Source organism: Manis pentadactyla, chromosome 13 (genome assembly GCF_030020395.1).
Source record: "Manis pentadactyla isolate mManPen7 chromosome 13, mManPen7.hap1, whole genome shotgun sequence".
NCBI lineage: Eukaryota > Metazoa > Chordata > Mammalia > Pholidota > Manidae > Manis > Manis pentadactyla.
The window spans coordinates 71,093,993-71,112,945 of NC_080031.1; the positions used below are offsets into that span (position 1 = coordinate 71,093,993).

Below are 18,953 nucleotides of genomic sequence, written 5' to 3' on the forward strand. Positions count from 1 at the left end.
CGCCTTTTGAATGCTGGCGCCCCAGTGCTGGGGACAGCAGTGACCGTTCACCTTACGAAGCCTATCCTGTATAGACCGTATGTATGGGCTCTATAGGCACAGTTCTTTCAAGCCCTACTTTTAAAAATTCTGATATTGGTAAATCTAGTAATTGCATACCTGTAAGTTTAAAACTCCAGCATTGCAGAAGGGGGCGTGTCATCCTCCCTGAGTTCCCGGCTTCCCCTTCACAGACACAATCAAGAGTCCAGGCTCATATATATCCTCCCGGTTACCGGCTGTGCGTGTGCAAGCACGTATGTATATACTCTCCACTTGGTTTACACAAGCTGTGGGATGTTATACTGCTTTTTTATTTAAGGATACATCTTAGAGATCTTTTTGTATCTGCATCATAAATCCTCCTTGGTCTTTTTAACTCCACATAATAAATGCTTCATAACATAGGTGTGCTATATTTGAGTTAACTCGATAATTATGGACTTCTAGGTTGTTAACAGTTTTTTGCTCTTGCAAACAATGCTACAATAAATGTCCTTATATAAATGGCAAAAAAAAGGGGGGGAATACCTCACATTGTACACTAGAGATGAAAATGGGGATCCTAGCAATCCTACTTTCATTTAAAGGTTTGCAGGCTAAGTGGTCATCTAAATAACCCAAATCATAAATGAAACTTCACTAAAACGCACACAAAAAAGCTGAGTAATTGTAAAATAATTTTGCATTTTGGAATTTTAGGTCAATCCCAGTAGATTACAGGGCTCACAAGCTTAATATTGACACCAAAGCTATAGGACACTCTTTGAGTCTTTGCTTCTATGATGTGTTTCAAGGGATATGATTTGAGTAAGGCCTGTTACATTTGTATTCACCTTCGTTTTTCTAGTTTAGCTACTTTCGGTTTTGTTAACAGTTCCTTTTTTTTGTCTTAGCCTTCACTGTTGTGAAGCAGCAAACTTTCTCTCCACTCTTAAAAAGAAGTGACTTTTCACTAACATTACACATCTTATCAAATGGCCTAACAGAAATCTTAGATTAAAAGGGTCAAGGGAAGCAGAAGAAAGACTTCGTAGCTGCTACAACTTATCCATGTTCAGTGTAATTTCACATACTGTTCAGTAGCTTTTCTTTCTCCAGTTTTTAGGGTTTCTTAAATCTCTCTTTTCCAAAATACAGAAGGATTGTTCTGAGTTAACAGGGAACTTTTCCCTTTGTATATCAACTATTTTTGCCAGGGAAGGCACCTTTTTCCTGAGGGTAATGCAGGTGGGTGTCTATACTGACAGAGGAAGACAGATTGTGGAAGGTTTTTAACTACCTTCTATCAGGTATGTTTCACTGGCAAAATAATACTTAATGTATGCTTGCTTCTGGTGATAATTGGAATATGATCTCAAGATAATATTCAAAACCCCAGAATAAATTAAAGGAAAAGCGTTATAGCTAGCATAATTTTACAAACGAATGAACAGTTAACTGAGGATATTCATGTTATATTTAAATCAATGGAAAAGGTAGAATTGATTTAAAAATACACACAAATTATAGTAGGAAAAAAAAACCTAGAAAATGCTCATAGTTTCTTTGTCCCAAATTGGTATGTTTTCTCCTTTAAGAATTAGATCTTAGGCCACTAGCTTTGTTATTGTGCTAAAATTAGGAACATAATTAGATTATGTCCTGGTTTGATTTCTATACTGGGAATAAATTTACCACAGAGTGTGTTTGTGGCGTTTGATAAAGGTATTTTTATTATATAGTTTGTTGGTTCGTTCTCATCTCAGAATCTGCCTTCTTTTTATAAGGAAATTTTGTTTGTAAGCAAATTTCTTTGGGACTGTGTGTTGGATAGACACTTAAAACATGCATCAACTCCCTTAAGGTAATAGCCTGTGAGGTTTAGACCGCCCATTCTTGGTACAGAATCTAAAGGAGATGTTTGCATTTTGCTCATTGCATTTTGCTCAGTGTCATGCTTTTCTGCATTTCTGTTTCCCTCTTTGTACTTTTCACCCTTTTTGCATAGTTAAACCTACAAATCTGGTAAAAAAAAAAAGAAGCTCCACCAAGATTTTCCAAGTTTACAAGGATTATGTTTACTAAAATAATACTTCATTCAAAATTGGCAAATTACTTCTGCCTTTCAATATATCCAGCAGCACCCAGTTTCACTGAATTTGGGGATGTATGTTCACAGCATTACATTTCAGCAGTACTAAGATAAAAATGGCATTACGGGGTTTGTCCAAAGATGCTCCCCATCAGTTCAGGCGAAATTCCAGTTGATTTAATGCATATATTAAACCACCCGTGTGCATTTTAAAGGAATTCTAATTTATAAAATGAGTAACTTACTAATAGAAGAAAATAGGGCTCAATATATACTTCTAAATTGCAGGCTCAATAGGGAAAAAATTCAGAAAAGACTAAGTGTTGACGTCATCAGGGAAAACACTTAGACATTGTAGCTTAACTTAAAGAAATGGAAGAACATGGTTAAGACAAGAGAAAGGAAATATTTGAACAAATCATACCAGCAGGGGGATTGCTCTACACTGAAAGGCTATCTCACCGCGACCCTCCTTACCCAGAATGACTCAGGAGCCACAGGCCCACGCAAGAGACTTTATTATCTGAAAGAGAGAGTGGCTGTCCCAGGGGGGGGTGGGGAGAGACGGAGCAGCAGAGAGAGAGAGAGAGAGGGAGAGAGAGGGACAGAGACAAAGAGAGAGAGGGCAGCAGAGAGACAGTCAGACACAGAGACAGAGAGAGACAGCAGAGAGAGAGAGAGACAGAGAGAGAGCAGCAGAGAGACAGACAGAGACACAAGAGAGAGGGGGCAGCAGCGTGGTACCTTTTATTTTGGCGGATCTGCTCGGCCTGTTGCTTTGGGGGAGGGTCGGGATGTTTAGAGATAAGGCGGGGTAAACCCAGTCAAGCCCCAGGCAAGCCCAGGCATAATTCTCACCGGCTTATGTGCTTGGGACCATGGGGTAGATGGAGGATAAATTACTATATTCTTACATACACCAGATAGAACTGCATTACCCTGTTAGGCTCACTGTTACATAGCTCACAATAATGGGCCTTTATTTTCCTTTTTCAGTGGCTGGCTGTTGAATTCCTGGAGATTTCACGTCTGGTTGTCATATAAACTTAAGCTCTGGCCTAGTGAGGATTTAAGTCTCCGTGAGATCCTGACAGGGCAGCACTTACTGGTCAAAGAGGGTGAGGGAAAGTCTTGAATGAATAGGATGATATTCTTGGACAGAAATTTTATCTTGAGAGCTCTACTCTGAATGAAAGGAAGCAGATACCATCTCACATCCCACCACCAGTGTGTAGGAAGAAACCCAGTACAGGACATTTACACCTTGGTGGAGAGAGCAGATTCTGAGTTATCCAGCATGTCAACTGAGGTCTGTTGGTAATCTCCAGCTATCAAACTCCAGTTTACAGGAGAGAGGTTACCTCATGGGAAAATAAGCGTCGGAGCTCTCTGCCCCGAGAAACAGTCCCATGCCCATTGTCCCAGCTTGGAGGCTAGGACTTGGACATTGTTTCTCTACACAGATTCAAATCACTAGGCTAGCAGGCCAGTATCCCCAAGAAAAAGAGAGCTCAGAAAAGTAAAAATGTATTTTAACAAAGTAACCGCTATAAAGGAAACACAGTAAAATGAAAAATCTTAACTGGTTAACTAGTTTTATTGGACCAGGCAGAAGAAATATAGGGGGTGATACTGGGATCACGAATCAAGAAAAATTATATATTAAAAGTATTGACTGGAAATACTGAGTCTGCATAATAATATATCTGATTAAAAAACCGAACTCACTAAATGAATTGCAGAATAGATTCAGCTGAAGAACAAGTACATGAACTAAGAGGAAAGGTCAAGTAAATCTCCCACAGCAAAGACAATCATGACCAGGTGGGATTTATTCGAAGAACCACAAGTATTCAGTATTAAAAAGTGTAGTAGTAAAATTCACCGTATTATATCCAAGAATAAATCCCATGTGACAAATCCTGACAAAGCATATCACAAAAGTTAACATCCATTCTTGATTTTCAAATGATTAAATAAAATTAAAACTGATGAGTATTTCCTTAACATAATAAAAGCTTTAACTTAAAATCTAACAGCTTAGTGGAGGAAAACCTGGGGCATTCCCTCTCTAATCAGGAAAAACACAAATGTATTACCATTACTATCACTGTTACTACTTAATATATTACTTGAAGTATTAGCTAACACAATTAGAAAACACAAGCATATTAGAGGAATAATATTGTGGGTTAAACCAAACATAAAACTAACATATAGATCAATAATCATGTATAAAAGCACTTACTTGGACAGTACATTGAAGGTATACCCCATTTAAAACAGTAAAATTAAGTATCTTTGACTATGCTCAACAAGAAATATGTAAGTATGTAAAAGTTGACAAACACTATAATGCTTTTGTTAGGATGGAAAGAACTGAGCTCTGTGTCACAGGGAAGTCAGATAAAGTGAGATGAGAAACCACGTTAAGAAAGCAAGGTGAATTTTAACACTTCACACAGAGTAACAGAGCAGGCCTGCCTAAGGTGAGACCGGCCTAGATGCTCATTCTGAGGCTTCTTTGATGTGGTTTTGGCCGGGCAGAGAGGTCCTTGATTGACAGCTGTCAGCTCTCTAGGCTTGTTCTGATTGGTGAAATGAGGACAGGGGCTGTGCTGTGCCTGTGCTTCTGATGTTTCTTATCTGGGGAGACCCTAGACAGTTCCTGAGTCACTCTTGGACCCTGTGGCTTCATCTGATAAACTCTCTGAGTCATTTCTGGCTTTCTGGCTCTATTTGATCAACTCCCTGAGTCATCTTTGGCGGGCCCTCTCTCCTTTTCATCTACTCATTTCTGTCTTTGTGCCTGACACTTCAGAAGAAATCAAAAGGAGACTTGAAAAAATAGAAATGCTTTCAATATTTTGGATATGTAGTTTTAGCATGAAACAGATGTCCATTATCTTTAAGTTTATTTATAAATATAACAGAAACCTAATAAATATACCAAGAGAATTCTTTCATTTTTTTTTCCCCCTGGAAATACTGAGCAAATGGACATTGGATAGGAGGGAGGAAGCAGTGTCCACTTGAGATACCACAGGGGAAGCAGTGACATCAAAGTGATGGACAGGGCACATACTGAAAGGAAGCCAGGGACACAGAGAGAGTTGGTGGCAATGGAACATTCCAGGAGGGGATTCTAGAAGAGTAAAGAGGTTGGGCCAGAGAAAAGCAAGTCTAGAACACTATGAGGATGCTGAATGGTACCTGGTAGACCAAGATATTTGACCACAGAAAAGTACTTTGGATTTAATCTTCTCGGAGATTTTATAATAACCCTCCAAGGTGGAGGGTTTTTATAGATGTAGCTGTTATTGGCAAGAAGAAGGTAGAGAGAAGGAGGAAATGCCAGTCATTAATCCCGAGCATGTATGGTGCCATACCTGCATCAGTTTGGAGTGTTATATGATAAAGGCAATCACTTCAAAGATCCCCTGGGTGGGCGCTGGGCTCATAGTCATATTACTGATGAGAGTGGAAAGCTGAAAAGATATTTGTGAGGTAAAATATAGGTCTGTATGTGTTTTGGCAATGTTGTACTTTACCTGATTCCTACTGCTGGAAAACAGTGATGATTAATAGTGCCTTCCCCTAACCCCACCTTTTTGTGTTTTAGGAAACAACTTGATGCAGAGAACCACCCTGTGACTTAGACAACCCTGTGATGGTCCCCTTGATTACCTGTGGTGATGCAAGGAGAAATCACAGCGTGAAGTAACTGTATCAGTGTGCAAAAACAGAAAGAAGCCAAATACTGGCAAAGAAACCAGTAAATAATTCAAAATAGGAAATAGCAAGATGGAACTCCAATCCAAAGTAGTGGCATTCCAAATTCTCCACCATAGCCTTCTGAAAATGATTTTTGTAGTTACCAATGAATCTCAAAAGAAAGGTGTGACCTGAAAATGAAAACATGAAGTAAAACAACAACAACAACAGGGTGGGGGTGGGCATCTGATAGACCTTCTTGGCAGTAAGAATGATGGAGAAGAATTACACGAAGACAGGTTCACAGTCTTTCCTCTGAGAAAGTGATAGTGGTGACAACTTCTTTATTATGAACTCAGGAAAGTGGTTGCCATTCTTCAGTTACGGAACAAGAAAAATAAACCCACAAAGGGTTATCTGAAAAAGATGTACGTGAACTCTATGCCAACGTGAGAAATGACAAAAACAACGACAGAAGCCAGGAAGGAATCAGTGTTCTTCCATTCTTTATTTGAATATAGAAAACTCTAGAAGCAATTACAGAGAGCCAACTCTGAAACTCCATGTTTTCAGCACTATGAATCAAGAAATCAGTTTCTTTAAAACTAAAACACAGCAATTGAAGTGAAGGAAACAAGAGGTGAAAACATAAACAATCTACAATTATTGCTTCAGGGGGAAAATTTGCATCAGTGATTGATTAGTAAGTTCTTTTTGTGAACATTTCCATCTTAAACGTCCCTTGTCTTTTTGTTTTGTTTCTAAACTACCCTATTATTTAAACATGCATTTGACTAAGTCTCTGTGGAGGTGTTATAAGAAATAAGGTGTTTTTGTTTCTTTCCTTTTTTATGTTCAAGTTATGTTTACCTAAACCTTTTACAAGTCAAGTACATATGCAAACTGATTTTCAATAATATGCTCCAGAATGTTTTCTCTATGAAATAATTTGGGGACTATACTTGCCTCATATTTCTCATTTGTGCTAATCATGAAGTGTATGTAGTTCACTGCTTCAGCTCTGCTTTTTTGCCTTGAAATTGCCTTGAAATTAAATGTTGAGATACATTTAATAATAGAAAATTATGAGGCAATTGTAGCTATTTAAAAGAGATTATCTTTGTTAAAAGTTATTCTTGTTAACTAGGATAGAAACTTATTATGGGTATGCAGATAATGGATTATACAAATAAAAATTAATTTATTATACTTTAAAAAGTAAGACAAAATAAAGTAAAACAGAACCCCAAGAAATCTCAAATAGTGGCACTAGGCATCTAGTACTTATGCCTCTGCTAAAAGATGTATGTTTGCGTATCATCTGTTTGTGAGTAACTGCTTCCTCTTGTGGTGACTGAGTTAGTTTATTAAAAACTTGTGGAACATTACTTTTTCTTATTATGCAAACTCCCATAAAGAAACTTAACTACAGGTAACTTGACAAAATGAAATGGTAAATATCCTTTTATCACCATGGGAAGAGATGTTTTTATCACCACAGTTAGTAAAAGACAGCCATTCCCAGAAAACATCACTTTTTGCACCTAATTTGTCAGCACACACAAATTAAAGTGCAAATTTAAAGTAAATTTAAATGAAGAAAACAGTGACATATTCATCAAAGCGGCACAATGCCAATTTTCAGGAGAATTTTAGAAAAGAAATTATTTCATAAGATTGTCAAAAGCAAGTAAGAATTGCCATCTTGGCCTAATAACCGAGAACAAGGAAAGGGAATTGACCAAAATGACTAACATTAAGATTAAGTAGGATGTGAAAATATTTTGACAGAATAAGTACTGAAGGTACATTAGCTATTTCAAATATCTTTACATTAGTTTTACCAAATTTGCTTTGCTAAACTCTTAAATTTGCATTTGACTTAGATTTGTCATTTCTTATATCCATCTTACGTGAAAATACTCAGTATGCAATAAACTCTTGATATATGTGTATCCTCTTTATAGATACATGGATGAGAGTTATTAACTACCCATGAAGGGTATGCAGACTTTTATCCCTTAATCTTCAACTCTAGGATTGCCAGCCACCACTTTAATATGCAGGTTGGGACAAAGAAAGTTCAACTTGCTTGCCTAATATCCAATAGGTACTAAGTGACACATTTGGGATTCACGCAGAGAGCTTTCTCCCAAGTCCGTGCTCTTAAACTACTCTGAGTTACATTTATAAATCTGATTCAAGCCAGGTTATCATAGGAATTAAACTCACTTGTCTCTTTCCTTTCAAGCTACACATTCAATATGGAGTTATGATGGAGTTTGAAGTAGATCGGAGGAAGGGTTTGGGATATCAGCCCCCTCGTGTTTTCTTTGCTTATCTGACCTACTATTCTACCTTCTACCAGTTGTCAGAGGCAGAGGCTAAGTGGCCAAGAAACAAGAAGGTAACTCACAGCCTACTTTTCATGTCCTGTTTTTCTTCCTTGTACTCAGCCTCACACTTTTCTTTGGACAGCTTTACTTTAATAGAGAGACTTGGTAGAAAATGGATGTTCACAGTAGGTTGTGAGTCTGTTATCTAAGCTTACCTCGTGAAAGCCAGCATCAAGCAGGCATTATTCTGGTCAGTGTTTTGACCTTTACACAGTGTGCTGTTTGGGAATGTTTAAAAGTGAAGCATTATTAAAAATTCCATACCTGGTTTATGACATCAGGATTTCCACTGATATAGAAACCTGATAAGAAATGAGTTTAGTAAGATTATACACTGTATAATTAAGAGCAGCATTCACAACAGAACACAGTTTCTCTAGGTCCGGGAAAGACCATTTTCATTTCATTTTGTCTTAGTTTAGTAGCAAGACTCCACATTCACTAGTCATACGGTCAAGAGGATTGCTTAACAGTCTGAGACTTTCTCAACCTTTCTTCTATATAAAATATGACATATCCAGTTTTTGAATTTTAAGTTTTAAAGCTAAAATATTTTGTTAGAGTACATACATGTTCTATTATGAGATTCATTGTTTCTTCAGCTAATGTAAATTAACCAATTAAAGCCAGAGAAGAGCTCAACATACTTGTGATTATCTGAATTCATTCATCTTTATTCCAGGTGTCTACTACTGTTGCTAATGGTAGAGATATACCAATGCACAAGGTAGGTCATGGAGCCAGCCTTTAGAGGGTTTACATATTGGTGGACGTCTTGTTTCCTGGGGACTTTTTTACCATTAAAATTTCAGTAGTAAGCAATTTATCATTGACTCAGCCCAACTTTGTATATACTTGTAGTTGTACATTTAGAACTCATGTCATGGCCTAAGTGACTACTAAATGTTAAAGGGCCGAGGTCAGAAAAAAGTCTTGACCCTATGAGAATGTCTTCATGGAAAGGAACCTCATTGGGCAGTCATAGTTAAATAATTATATGTATTTTACTATCATTGGATGGTGTACCACACTGAGTCAGTAATGTTACTGAATGTGTTTCTGTGCTTTCATAGATCATTTTTGAAGTTATTTTACATAAATATAATCAGCTATCACATAAATTCCACCTTGTACTGATAAGAGGACAATCATAAAAGTACTAATCAAGACTAGTAGATTCCTTTAAAAATCAGAAACTTTCAAAGATGTGATGACAATACTAAGAAAAATACTTCTAAAGGAGGGGGTACTAAAGGAATGCTAAACTGATTATCCAAAGTTTTCAAACTATTTTCCTCAGATTACATTATTGAACTTTAGTATGAATTTAGTGTTTTTATATAAGTAATACATATTAAAATGGAACCCAAAAGTTCTTAAGAGTTATATTTCAAAATTACTCCAAATTACTCAAATATAACCATTTTTGACATTTGGTTGGATGTCTTCCTAGTTGAATACCCATAGCTGTGCCTAAATACAAAGAGAAGGAAAAATGAATAGATGGGTGTAAAAAAGGAATGGAGTATAGAAAGAGGAACAGAAAGTTATTTTTCAGAAACTGAATCATACTGCAGTTATTTAATTAAAATACTAAGCTTAATTATACTTGAATTTATCTGAAAAAAATAGGAATGAAGCTAAGAGTGTTGAACTTTAAATATTTCATAGAAGTTTATTAATACTTAAAATACCCCTTATGATTAAGAGTAACAGAAAACAGATGGGTATAATTTTAAGTTTCATTTTTACATAGTATCAATGCAATCCTGCCATTATGGATGAAGCAAGCACATTTTTCTCTATCTCCTTTCTACCTGGCTCCTACTTTGTGCAGCTGTTTCTACTTTGTAAAAATGTCTAAAATCTGTACTCTCCTCTGTGATCATAATCTCTGTACTTGGGTTTTATTTTGGTATTGAAATCAATTCAGTGCTCCTCTGGTCATTTTACCATATTCACAGTATAGGAGGGATTTTTAAAAATCACTTCTTGATTGCCTGGATTTCATTGTCAAGTTTTTTGGAGGCATTTTCAAGTAAGGCTCATCCTGGATGCTATAAGGCTGAGAATTCTGTTGGCTCTTAAAACTTTATGGTTACTCATGCTTGGCTTTTATTTAACTTCTGAGGACCCACTACCATGCCTGGCTGAGGATACAGAGATGTATACATTGAAATTCCTGACTTGGAAAACTTTAAAGCTGACTGATAAACCATATACTGTACTGAATACAATAACAATTAAGCCCCCATTGTTGTGTGTTTGAGACAGAAACACTGACTGAGCAAAAGCACAGAGATGACAAACATGATGCACAGGGAACTTTAGATTTTAGATAGTGCTGTGCACAGGGAAAGACAGAAAAGGACAACAAAGTCTAGAGCAGGGGACCTACACTGGCCCTTGAGGTCCCGAGATCCAAACTGTCTTCATAGGAATTAGTGCAACGCAGTTGAGTCAATCAATTCCCACTTCCGTCTCCACCCTCAGGTGCTTATTGTCAATATTGTACTGCATTTTGGCATGAAGCATTGCATTTGTGCTTTGTTTCTGTTTCTTTTCCATGGCATTTCCATTCATGTTTTGAGTTGGCTCTATGGCAGAGTTAAGTGACTTTTTCAGGAATGACTCTTGTAACAATTTTTTTTGATGCACATTTGACAATTTCTGCCAGTTGCTTTTACACTTGAAAACAACTTGTCTGCAGATCATACTGCAGTATTACACCTTCTTTTTCCAAGCATCTGCAGATACTCTACCATTTTCAAGCAATATATGTTGCTTTATGGAAGAGTAAAGTCAGCTTGATGTTTAGCACTTGCCATGACTTGCTTTTCCTCTTAGGATACCTGAAGAATTTTGTTTGTTTTATCATTTTAGGAAAAAAAAGTAACTGCAATTTAGGAATTTGTGGTTACAGGTCTTCATCGTAAGGGGTGTTTTACTGTGGCATACCTTGCATACTTGTCTGGTTTATTGGCTAACCTTTTTATTGTTACATTACATCATTTCAACTTTCTTTTTTTATCTGTCTTCTCATTGTGTATTTGCCCTTCCCTTTATAACTGTTCTCAAGTGGATATGTCAGTTTTTCAGTTGGAAGATGTATTCTGTTATTCTGTTTCTTTCTGGTCTTAAGTTGTTTATTTATCCTGTTTTGACCTTGTCTACATTTTTATTTCCCCTCTGCTTTCCATTTTTATTTCTTTGGTTTGTCATCTTGTCTTGACGTCCTTGTTGTACCAAAGCCAGTTGCCAGTTCTATGGCATGAAGAATTCTAATGTACTTCTTTGTCTATTCCTTGGGTTACATTTTTCAAACAGAGTTTTTTTTTCTTTATTTCATTCAACTTTGTTTTCCTCAGTATGTTTACCTAATTGTTATGCTCTCTTTTTTTCCTATTGCTCTTTATAATTAGGGATTTCCATTCTCACTCAGCCTACTGTATTTTACTGCTGGTGAATTTACTTTGACACTCTCTGTGCTTGTCTTGGTCTGGGAGCTGAGAAAAAATTCTCTTTCCACTCACCCCCTTGGAAAAGAAGTCAACCTCCTCATCCCTGGAACCTGTGAATGTTACTGCAAGTGTCAAAAGAGCCTTTTTGGGTGGGATTTATTTCAAGGTTTTGAAAGGGGCAGATTATCCTGGATTGCCTGTGTGGGAATGATGTAATCACAAGAGTCCTTATGGGAGGAGGTAGTGGGGAGAGAGAGAGAGAGGCCATGTGACAGTGGAAGTGGATGTTGTAGTGATGTGTGCTAAAGATGAAGGAAATGAAGGTGCGCCAGCAATGTAGGCAGCCTCTAGAACCTGGAAAAGGGAACAGATTCACCCCTACAGCCTCCAGGTGGGACCAGTTCTGCTAACATCTTGATTTTAGGCAGTAAGACCCATAATGGAGTTATGGTCCCCAGAACTGCAAGATAAGAAATTTGTATTTTAAGCCACTTACACAGGGGTAATCTGCTGTAACAGCGATAGGAAGCTCATATTATAGGGTATCTTTAGAATAATCCTTTCTCTTAGTTCTAGACCTAATCTAAACCATTTTATTTTGAGAAATAACTTTAGTTAATTATTGACTACTAAAGAATTCTCCTTAGTCACTAGCGTATGGTTATTTCATTGATTTATATTTTCTTTCTGTTCCTGATCTCCAATTCCTTCCTGATGCCCTGCCCTGTAGGCATATAGTATAATGGGCTTGGCTTTTATTCTTAGAAATGTATTCTGTTGTATTTATCAACCATATGTTGCTTAATCATTCTTTTTGAGTTAAAAACTAAAATGCCCCTTCCCTTCCATTATAAATAATGCTGTGAATATCACCCTTGTAAAGATCACGTTTTAGAATGAGATTATAGGTTCATAGGTTATATGTATATTTAATTTCATTAAATGTTGGCTAATTGTTCTCCAACACAGCTACATAGGTCGATACTTCATTTTATATCATGAAGGTTCCTTTTTTAATCCATATCCTTACAATTCTTTATATAGGTTTATCTAACTTTTACCAATTTGGTATGTGTAAAATAATATCTAATTTTTGGTTTGGGTTTTTCCAATAGCTGACAAGGCTGAGACTATCTTGGGAAATGTGCCTACCATTTAGTGGCTGCAAGAGTCTGAGCCCATGTGTGTGGAACAGCGTGAGGCAGGACCTACTTGAGGTAAAGAGGGCTGAAGCTGGCTGGATCACGGCCTGGCTCTAGAGCAACTGCTCAGTTTGAAGGAAATACATATTGCCCCTCAGGGAGCAGACAGTCAGTGGGAAGGTGGAAGCAGAATGGAGCTAACTAGAGTTCAAACCCTGTGCAGAGCCCATTGGTTTCCAGGAGACGGGGGCCTAGAACAGAAGCCGGGGAATGAACCCTTCATGCTTGACGAGCTCAGGATTCACGATGAGGGCCATGGGAGGTAAATCCAGGGGCTTCCTCTTTCCCTGAAGGCTCTGGGGAAGTGATGGGGAAGAGAGTTTCAAAAGAGACAATGGGTTGTTGAAATACATGAGCCTATTCCCTATAGTGGGGAAAATTCAATAAATGTTGGGGCTGTGGAATCACAAGGTGTTTCCTAACCCACTATACACCTACACCTCACATATAACTTATATGTGTACATATTATATGGTACTGCTAAGATATGACAGTTATCATTTTGTATGGGGCAGGAAGGTTCTAAGCCTGGTTCAGGTAATGCCTTATTCTCACCCTTGGGGAGATTTAGTAATGTGGTTACACTAGATACATAAAGTAATTATCTTTTCTTTAATCCACATCATTGGTTCCCAAGTTTTGATATGAAGTGCAAGATAAAAATTCAAGTTGATAAGAGTTTGTGTTGGGTAAAAGCCCCCCCCATCAGTGGTCTGCTCTGATGCATGTGTCAGAATGCTCTGGAACCCTGTCTCACATCATAATGGCCCTCCTGGTGTACTTAAGCACCAGCCAGGCCAGTGAGTGAGTGAGTGTGGAGAGAGCCTCTCTAGTTGCTTGTTGTTCTTGGATAGTGAGTGCGGAGAGAGCCTTTCCAGTTGCTTGTTGGTGGATATACTGACTTCATTCTTCACTGCCATCACTCGAACCTCTGGCAGCAGAGTTCCAGGGAGGAAGGCTCACTTCTCTGAAGTGTTCAGCCATGAAGCACAAAAGGAAAAGGAAACATCTTGAAACCACACGTTCCCCCAAAGCTGCCAGGATGTCAGGAGGTGTGTCAGTGATATTCTCTGAGCATTGGGGATCTAAAAATTGTCTTCTAAAGAAAAAGAGCAAGGATTCCCACTTATGGGAGAGAAAGGGCAGGAAGGCAGGAGGGAGAAAAAGTGTGAGTGCATCGGTCTTTCTAAGGGATCCTATCATCTGAGGGTCAAGAGCAGGTTCCTGTGACTAGGTCCTTGTCTCTGTGGCATAGGACCTGTGTTCCCTACATCGTGCCGCTCTGGGTTCCTGTATCACAGATGTAGTGCCTGATTAGTATATCTTTTCTTATATAATATATTTCCCTTTATTTGTTTTTTTACAAAACAGAGGGCATTTGTTAAGTAAGTGGATATTGTTATATGTTTTCCAATAATACTTTTTCCAGTTTATGAAGAATGTGTGGCTCATAGAGGTAAGTAAATATTTAGGAAAAAAGTTTGGGTACCTAAAATTGGAGATGCAGGGATGAGAGTGTGAAGTCAGATAGAAAATGACTCGATTTCTTAGATTGTCTCCAACATGAAGACCTTTCTTTCATTGTCTCAGAGCATACAGATGTAAATGTGAGGCTCCTTTATGAAATGTACATAAAAAACCAGCAGGGCACACACACATGCACTTGCACACATATGTACATACAATACCATTTAACCACAATGGTTGAATTGAGAATGTTCGGTTCTTTCAAAGTGGGAAACTGAAATAATTGTGACTGTGAGGTTTAAAAAGTAAACAAGTCCTGTGAGGAAGAGCCAGTGCTCAGCAGTGGGAGGAGACAGATCAGGACCAGAACTGAGGGTCCCAGTGGTGGCTCATGAAGGGAACGTGACATTTGGATTTCAGCACACCCCAGTGGGGCCTTGGGGGGAGGCTTGGAAAGTGAGTCTGTCTTCAATTCAGCTTCAATACAAATAGTGCTTGTTCAGAGATATTTTTTGTGTAAACTATGAAACATGTAAACCGCATTCACACCAATTTGTACATGCACACACACATGTAGCATAAATAACCAAAGGGGAAGACAGTAATTTCTAACGTAATGGCTTTCTTAATATGTACCAGGTCCAATTATATCACTAACGGAGTAGATTCATTAGTTGGAGTCCATTAGGCCTTAGTAACTAATACACGAAGGAATGTATCTACTTCTTATGTAACAATGAGTGTATGTGAAGGAACAGGGCAAGCCTCCCTGCTGACAAAAACTTTTTATCATTAACAGTCAGCTTTCAAATAGACCCCAGGTTATCAACATGCCAGTTAGCTGGAAAAGGGAAGAACACGGCGGGGCACAGAGGAGGACTTCATGCCTATGCCTGGTTGGGGCACGTGTCCTGGCCACTCATTTCCCACTGCAGAAAACTTAGTCACATGGTCAGAACTACTGTAGCTCCAGGGGGAAAGGCATTCCAGGCCCAGGGCCTCGGCCCCCTCTGGAACCGGTGAAACCAAGACAAGTCCAGGAAGAGAGCAGGTTGGGAGAAAGGCTTTTCTTCCTTGCAGTCACTGGCAGCTCATGCTCCCCAGCCTGGCACACACTCCACTGCCCCACCTCTGCTGGAGACAGTCTGAGTCACCGTGGTGTTGGCTGAGAGTGAGAAGGGGCTGAGGAGGAGCCAGGCGGGGAGACAGGGTAATGCGATGGCCCAGGCTCAGAACTGAGTCCCTTCCTTCAGCAGGGGCCATAAATGACCCCTTGCCCAAGAACTGCCCGGGGGGGGGGGGTCCGTTTCCAATCTACGGGCAGAAATGTGTAGTGTGGGTGTGTCTGCCTCCTTCGAAAGAATTTTTAAAAGAGCTGAATAGGGAGGCTAAGAGTCTTGGAGAAATACAGAAATACATTCTCACAAGAGGAGTCTGGGGCAAGTGTATAAAATCTTCATTAGAGCATCTCCAGCACCATGGCTGATGCCCAGGAATTCCCTGCAAAAATGCTGTATCTCTACCCCTTTCTATATTTATATTGACATCCCTATCTTTCCATACATCAATATATATACCAATCTAGATAGATAGACAGACATGCAGAATTCTTTTAAAACCTGTACACCCATGTCCTCTAATTATATAATTTCACATGAGGACAAAGGAGCTAATAGCCAATTTTAGTCACTAGTTTTTGATATTCTGTGTACATCTTTAGAAATATAACACACAAGATTCCCAAAACACTGACATCTACTACACACAATTTTCATAATTGTTGTTTCCTTGTATTTGGGAGCAAGTGAGTTTTCAAATGCTTCATTTCATGGGGGGTTTCAATGCCTAACATGATTGTCCACTCAACATATCTTTTTGAATCGATACAGGTCACAGAAAATGCTTCATCTTTTTTTTATATTCCTTCCTCAGAATTCGAGAAGACTCAAGGGGATTCTCCTGAGCCGGAGGCACAAGTGGTGGTCGGAGACTACAGTCACACACGAGAACAGTCCTCAGCCTCTGAGTATTTCTCCCGTGCGTCCTCTCCAGGACAGCTTCGTGCTGCTGCTGAGGACAGTAAGGAAGATCACAAAGGTTGGGCGGGATGAGTAGCTGGGGTGGCTCAGCCCAATATCCCTGCTTATCTCACTTTCCCTTCTAAAATAGGAAAGGGCTTCAGGGCAGAGGAACTAAGACGGAAGCCTCTGTGGAGGGACAAATTTGGGGTGTGCTTTCAAGGATAGGACAGTTCCCCATGTGAACACTGGGACAGCTGTGAGATAGTGGGCTGTGCTGATAACAGTGTGGGAATTCAGTTACCACCTCTTCCCTCAGGTCAGCACAATCTCACACATGCACGCATGCACGCCAGCACACACACACAGACACACACACACACACACACACACACACACACCCTATATTCCTCCATACCAGGTACAGCTGCATTATTCCTTTTCACTTTCTCTCTCATATGCACAAACCTTCATTCCAGATGCGTCTTTCCCATTCTCTACAAGTGTTACACAGGTACACACTTGCGCCTTCCCTCCTCATACAATCATTCTCAGACTCTGCTGTCTACAGACTAACCCATAAATAATGTACACCCTTTCACACAGGTAGCTTGTTTTAGCTCCCTCAGAGCCAGCGTACACGCTCAAAAACTCCTAATGCCCTGATGGGAATGCACTTTCATGTGCAGTCTTTCTTTTCCACGTACCACCTCACCCATAAAACCTTCAGCCCAAAGCCTTCAGCCCTTCAGAGAGCTGCGCTTCTGGGGAGCCCCGGCACACTTCCTCCAACACGCTCCGTCTTAACTGTTTCACAATAAGTACATGTACCATCCCTGTTCACTTGTATTGTCTCACCACACACACATGTACACAGTCATTCACCACTCCCTTACCTATATGAGAAACACTCACCAGGTATGTCCCAGAACATACATAGACCTCCACACCCTCATTCCCACATAATCACACCACACACATACCTCAGATAAAATATACCACACACAGCATTCATTGACTTCACATACATATGTACCTGGGGGCCATGTGCCCACATAGGAATATTCTCATGACCATCCCAACTCCTACAGACTTCACACACTTATTCTAGTTTTCTTGTTTGAAACTTCTTTTCCCAGGAATCACCCAGTTACCTGAAGATGTTCCTCGTGTTGGGGCCCTTGAGATGACTCCGCCCCAGGTCTGGGAGGAGTGGGAAGCTTCCTCCTCCTCTCCCTCTTCCTCCTCCTCCTCCTCCTCCTCCTCCTCCGCCTCCTCCTCTCCCTCCTCTCCCTCCTCCTCCTCCTCCTCCGCCTCCTCCTCCTCCTCCTCTCCAGTCCCTGTGAGTCAGCAGGGTGAGTCCTCTCTGTTCCCACAACACATGGACACAGCACCCATCAGGGAAATTTATTACAGGCGTGTCTTTCTGAAAAGAGATGTGACTGTCTGGTGGGGTGGGGTGGAAGTGTTGGAGCCCACCTCTAAAAAGACCAAACTGGTGCAGTGTGTTTTTCCTCAAGCGGCCCGAAAAACATCTGGGCCTTTTTAACACCAAAAAGCCAGAATGCTTTTCTGAGGAGACCCTCTTATGTGTCTACACCGAAACGCCTCACTGACATGGAGTGCAGCCCAGATAACAATGCCCTGCAGTGGGGGCAGCCGGCTGGCAGTGCAGGGGAGCCTCCAGCCCAGAAGGAGGGCTCCAGGGCCAAGACACCCCAGGGGCTGGGGACCCTGGACAGCGGCTTCAGGTGCCTGGGCTGCTGCCTGGTTTTCCGCAGCTTGGAGGTCCTGCAGGACCACGTGGAAAATGCAGCCCGTGAGCGCTTCAGCTGCCACGTTTTCAACCGTGCCTTTGCTCAGATGCTCAGCAAGCACAAGAAGAGAGCCCGAGAGCTGGGAGGAGAAAATCAGGATGAGAACGTTTCCCTGCCAGACCAAAAACGTTCTCGCAGTAAGACATCCTCCTGCAAGTAAACAGACGTTTCAGGCCCCAGAAGAGTGAAAGTGAAGCAGGCCAGCCTCTACTGAGCCACCACTACTGGCCCTTTCAGCTCCTCTTTTTTGAAGGACTTGGCTGTTTTAGCTGTTACTTTAATTGATTAAGCATCCTCACTAACCCTTCAATAAATCATTTTGCCTCAATTAGCCAGTCATTTACTGTTGTTTGTAATCTAATGTATCTTAACGGATGCAAATTAGCTTTAACATGATAATTTATTTTTAATCATTGAAATGGTATAGGGTAGAAAGGAGTAGCACACTATAGTCCTCTCAGTTTGTACTGAAATAATTAGGGGTATATACTTACACTTGGTATGTATACTATGTTCTTGATTAGTTAGGAAGCTGTGTTGAAAGGTTTACATATGTATACAAAATAACTGGAGTTCAATAGAGTAGACCTGGGCTTAAATTCTTTACGAACTCTTAGCAGTTTTGCACATTTTTGGGTCAGTGCTCTCATCTTCAAAGAGGAGAGAATGTTACCTTAAATAATGGGAATTGTGAGGGTAATAGACACAGGTAAAAGCACCTAGTATGGTGTCTGGCATAAATGGAGGCTGAAAATAATTTCTTAT

The 18,953-nt window shown here is 39.9% G+C and overlaps 1 protein-coding gene across 4 annotated transcripts in view; it reads left to right on the forward strand.

Annotated features, from left to right (window-relative positions):
- Positions 1 to 18,519, forward strand: part of LOC130680156 (uncharacterized) — a 78,060-nt gene extending 59,541 nt beyond the window's left edge. Inside the window, exons 2-6 of one of the 4 annotated variants that reach the window (XM_057490372.1) lie at positions 5,736 to 6,530; positions 8,079 to 8,234; positions 8,906 to 8,950; positions 16,286 to 16,432; positions 17,511 to 18,519. In XM_057490372.1, the coding sequence (XP_057346355.1) occupies positions 8,100 to 8,234; positions 8,906 to 8,950; positions 16,286 to 16,432; positions 17,511 to 17,561 (378 nt within the window). In that variant the 5' untranslated portion in view covers positions 5,736 to 6,530; positions 8,079 to 8,099 and the 3' untranslated portion in view covers positions 17,562 to 18,519. Of the gene's footprint in view, positions 1 to 5,735; positions 6,531 to 8,078; positions 8,235 to 8,905; positions 8,951 to 16,194; positions 16,451 to 17,510 lie in introns of those variants that run through there. The other 3 variants (XM_057490370.1, XM_057490367.1, XM_057490369.1) reach the window with 3 other exon arrangements.
- The last annotated feature ends 434 nt before the right edge of the window (positions 18,520 to 18,953 follow it).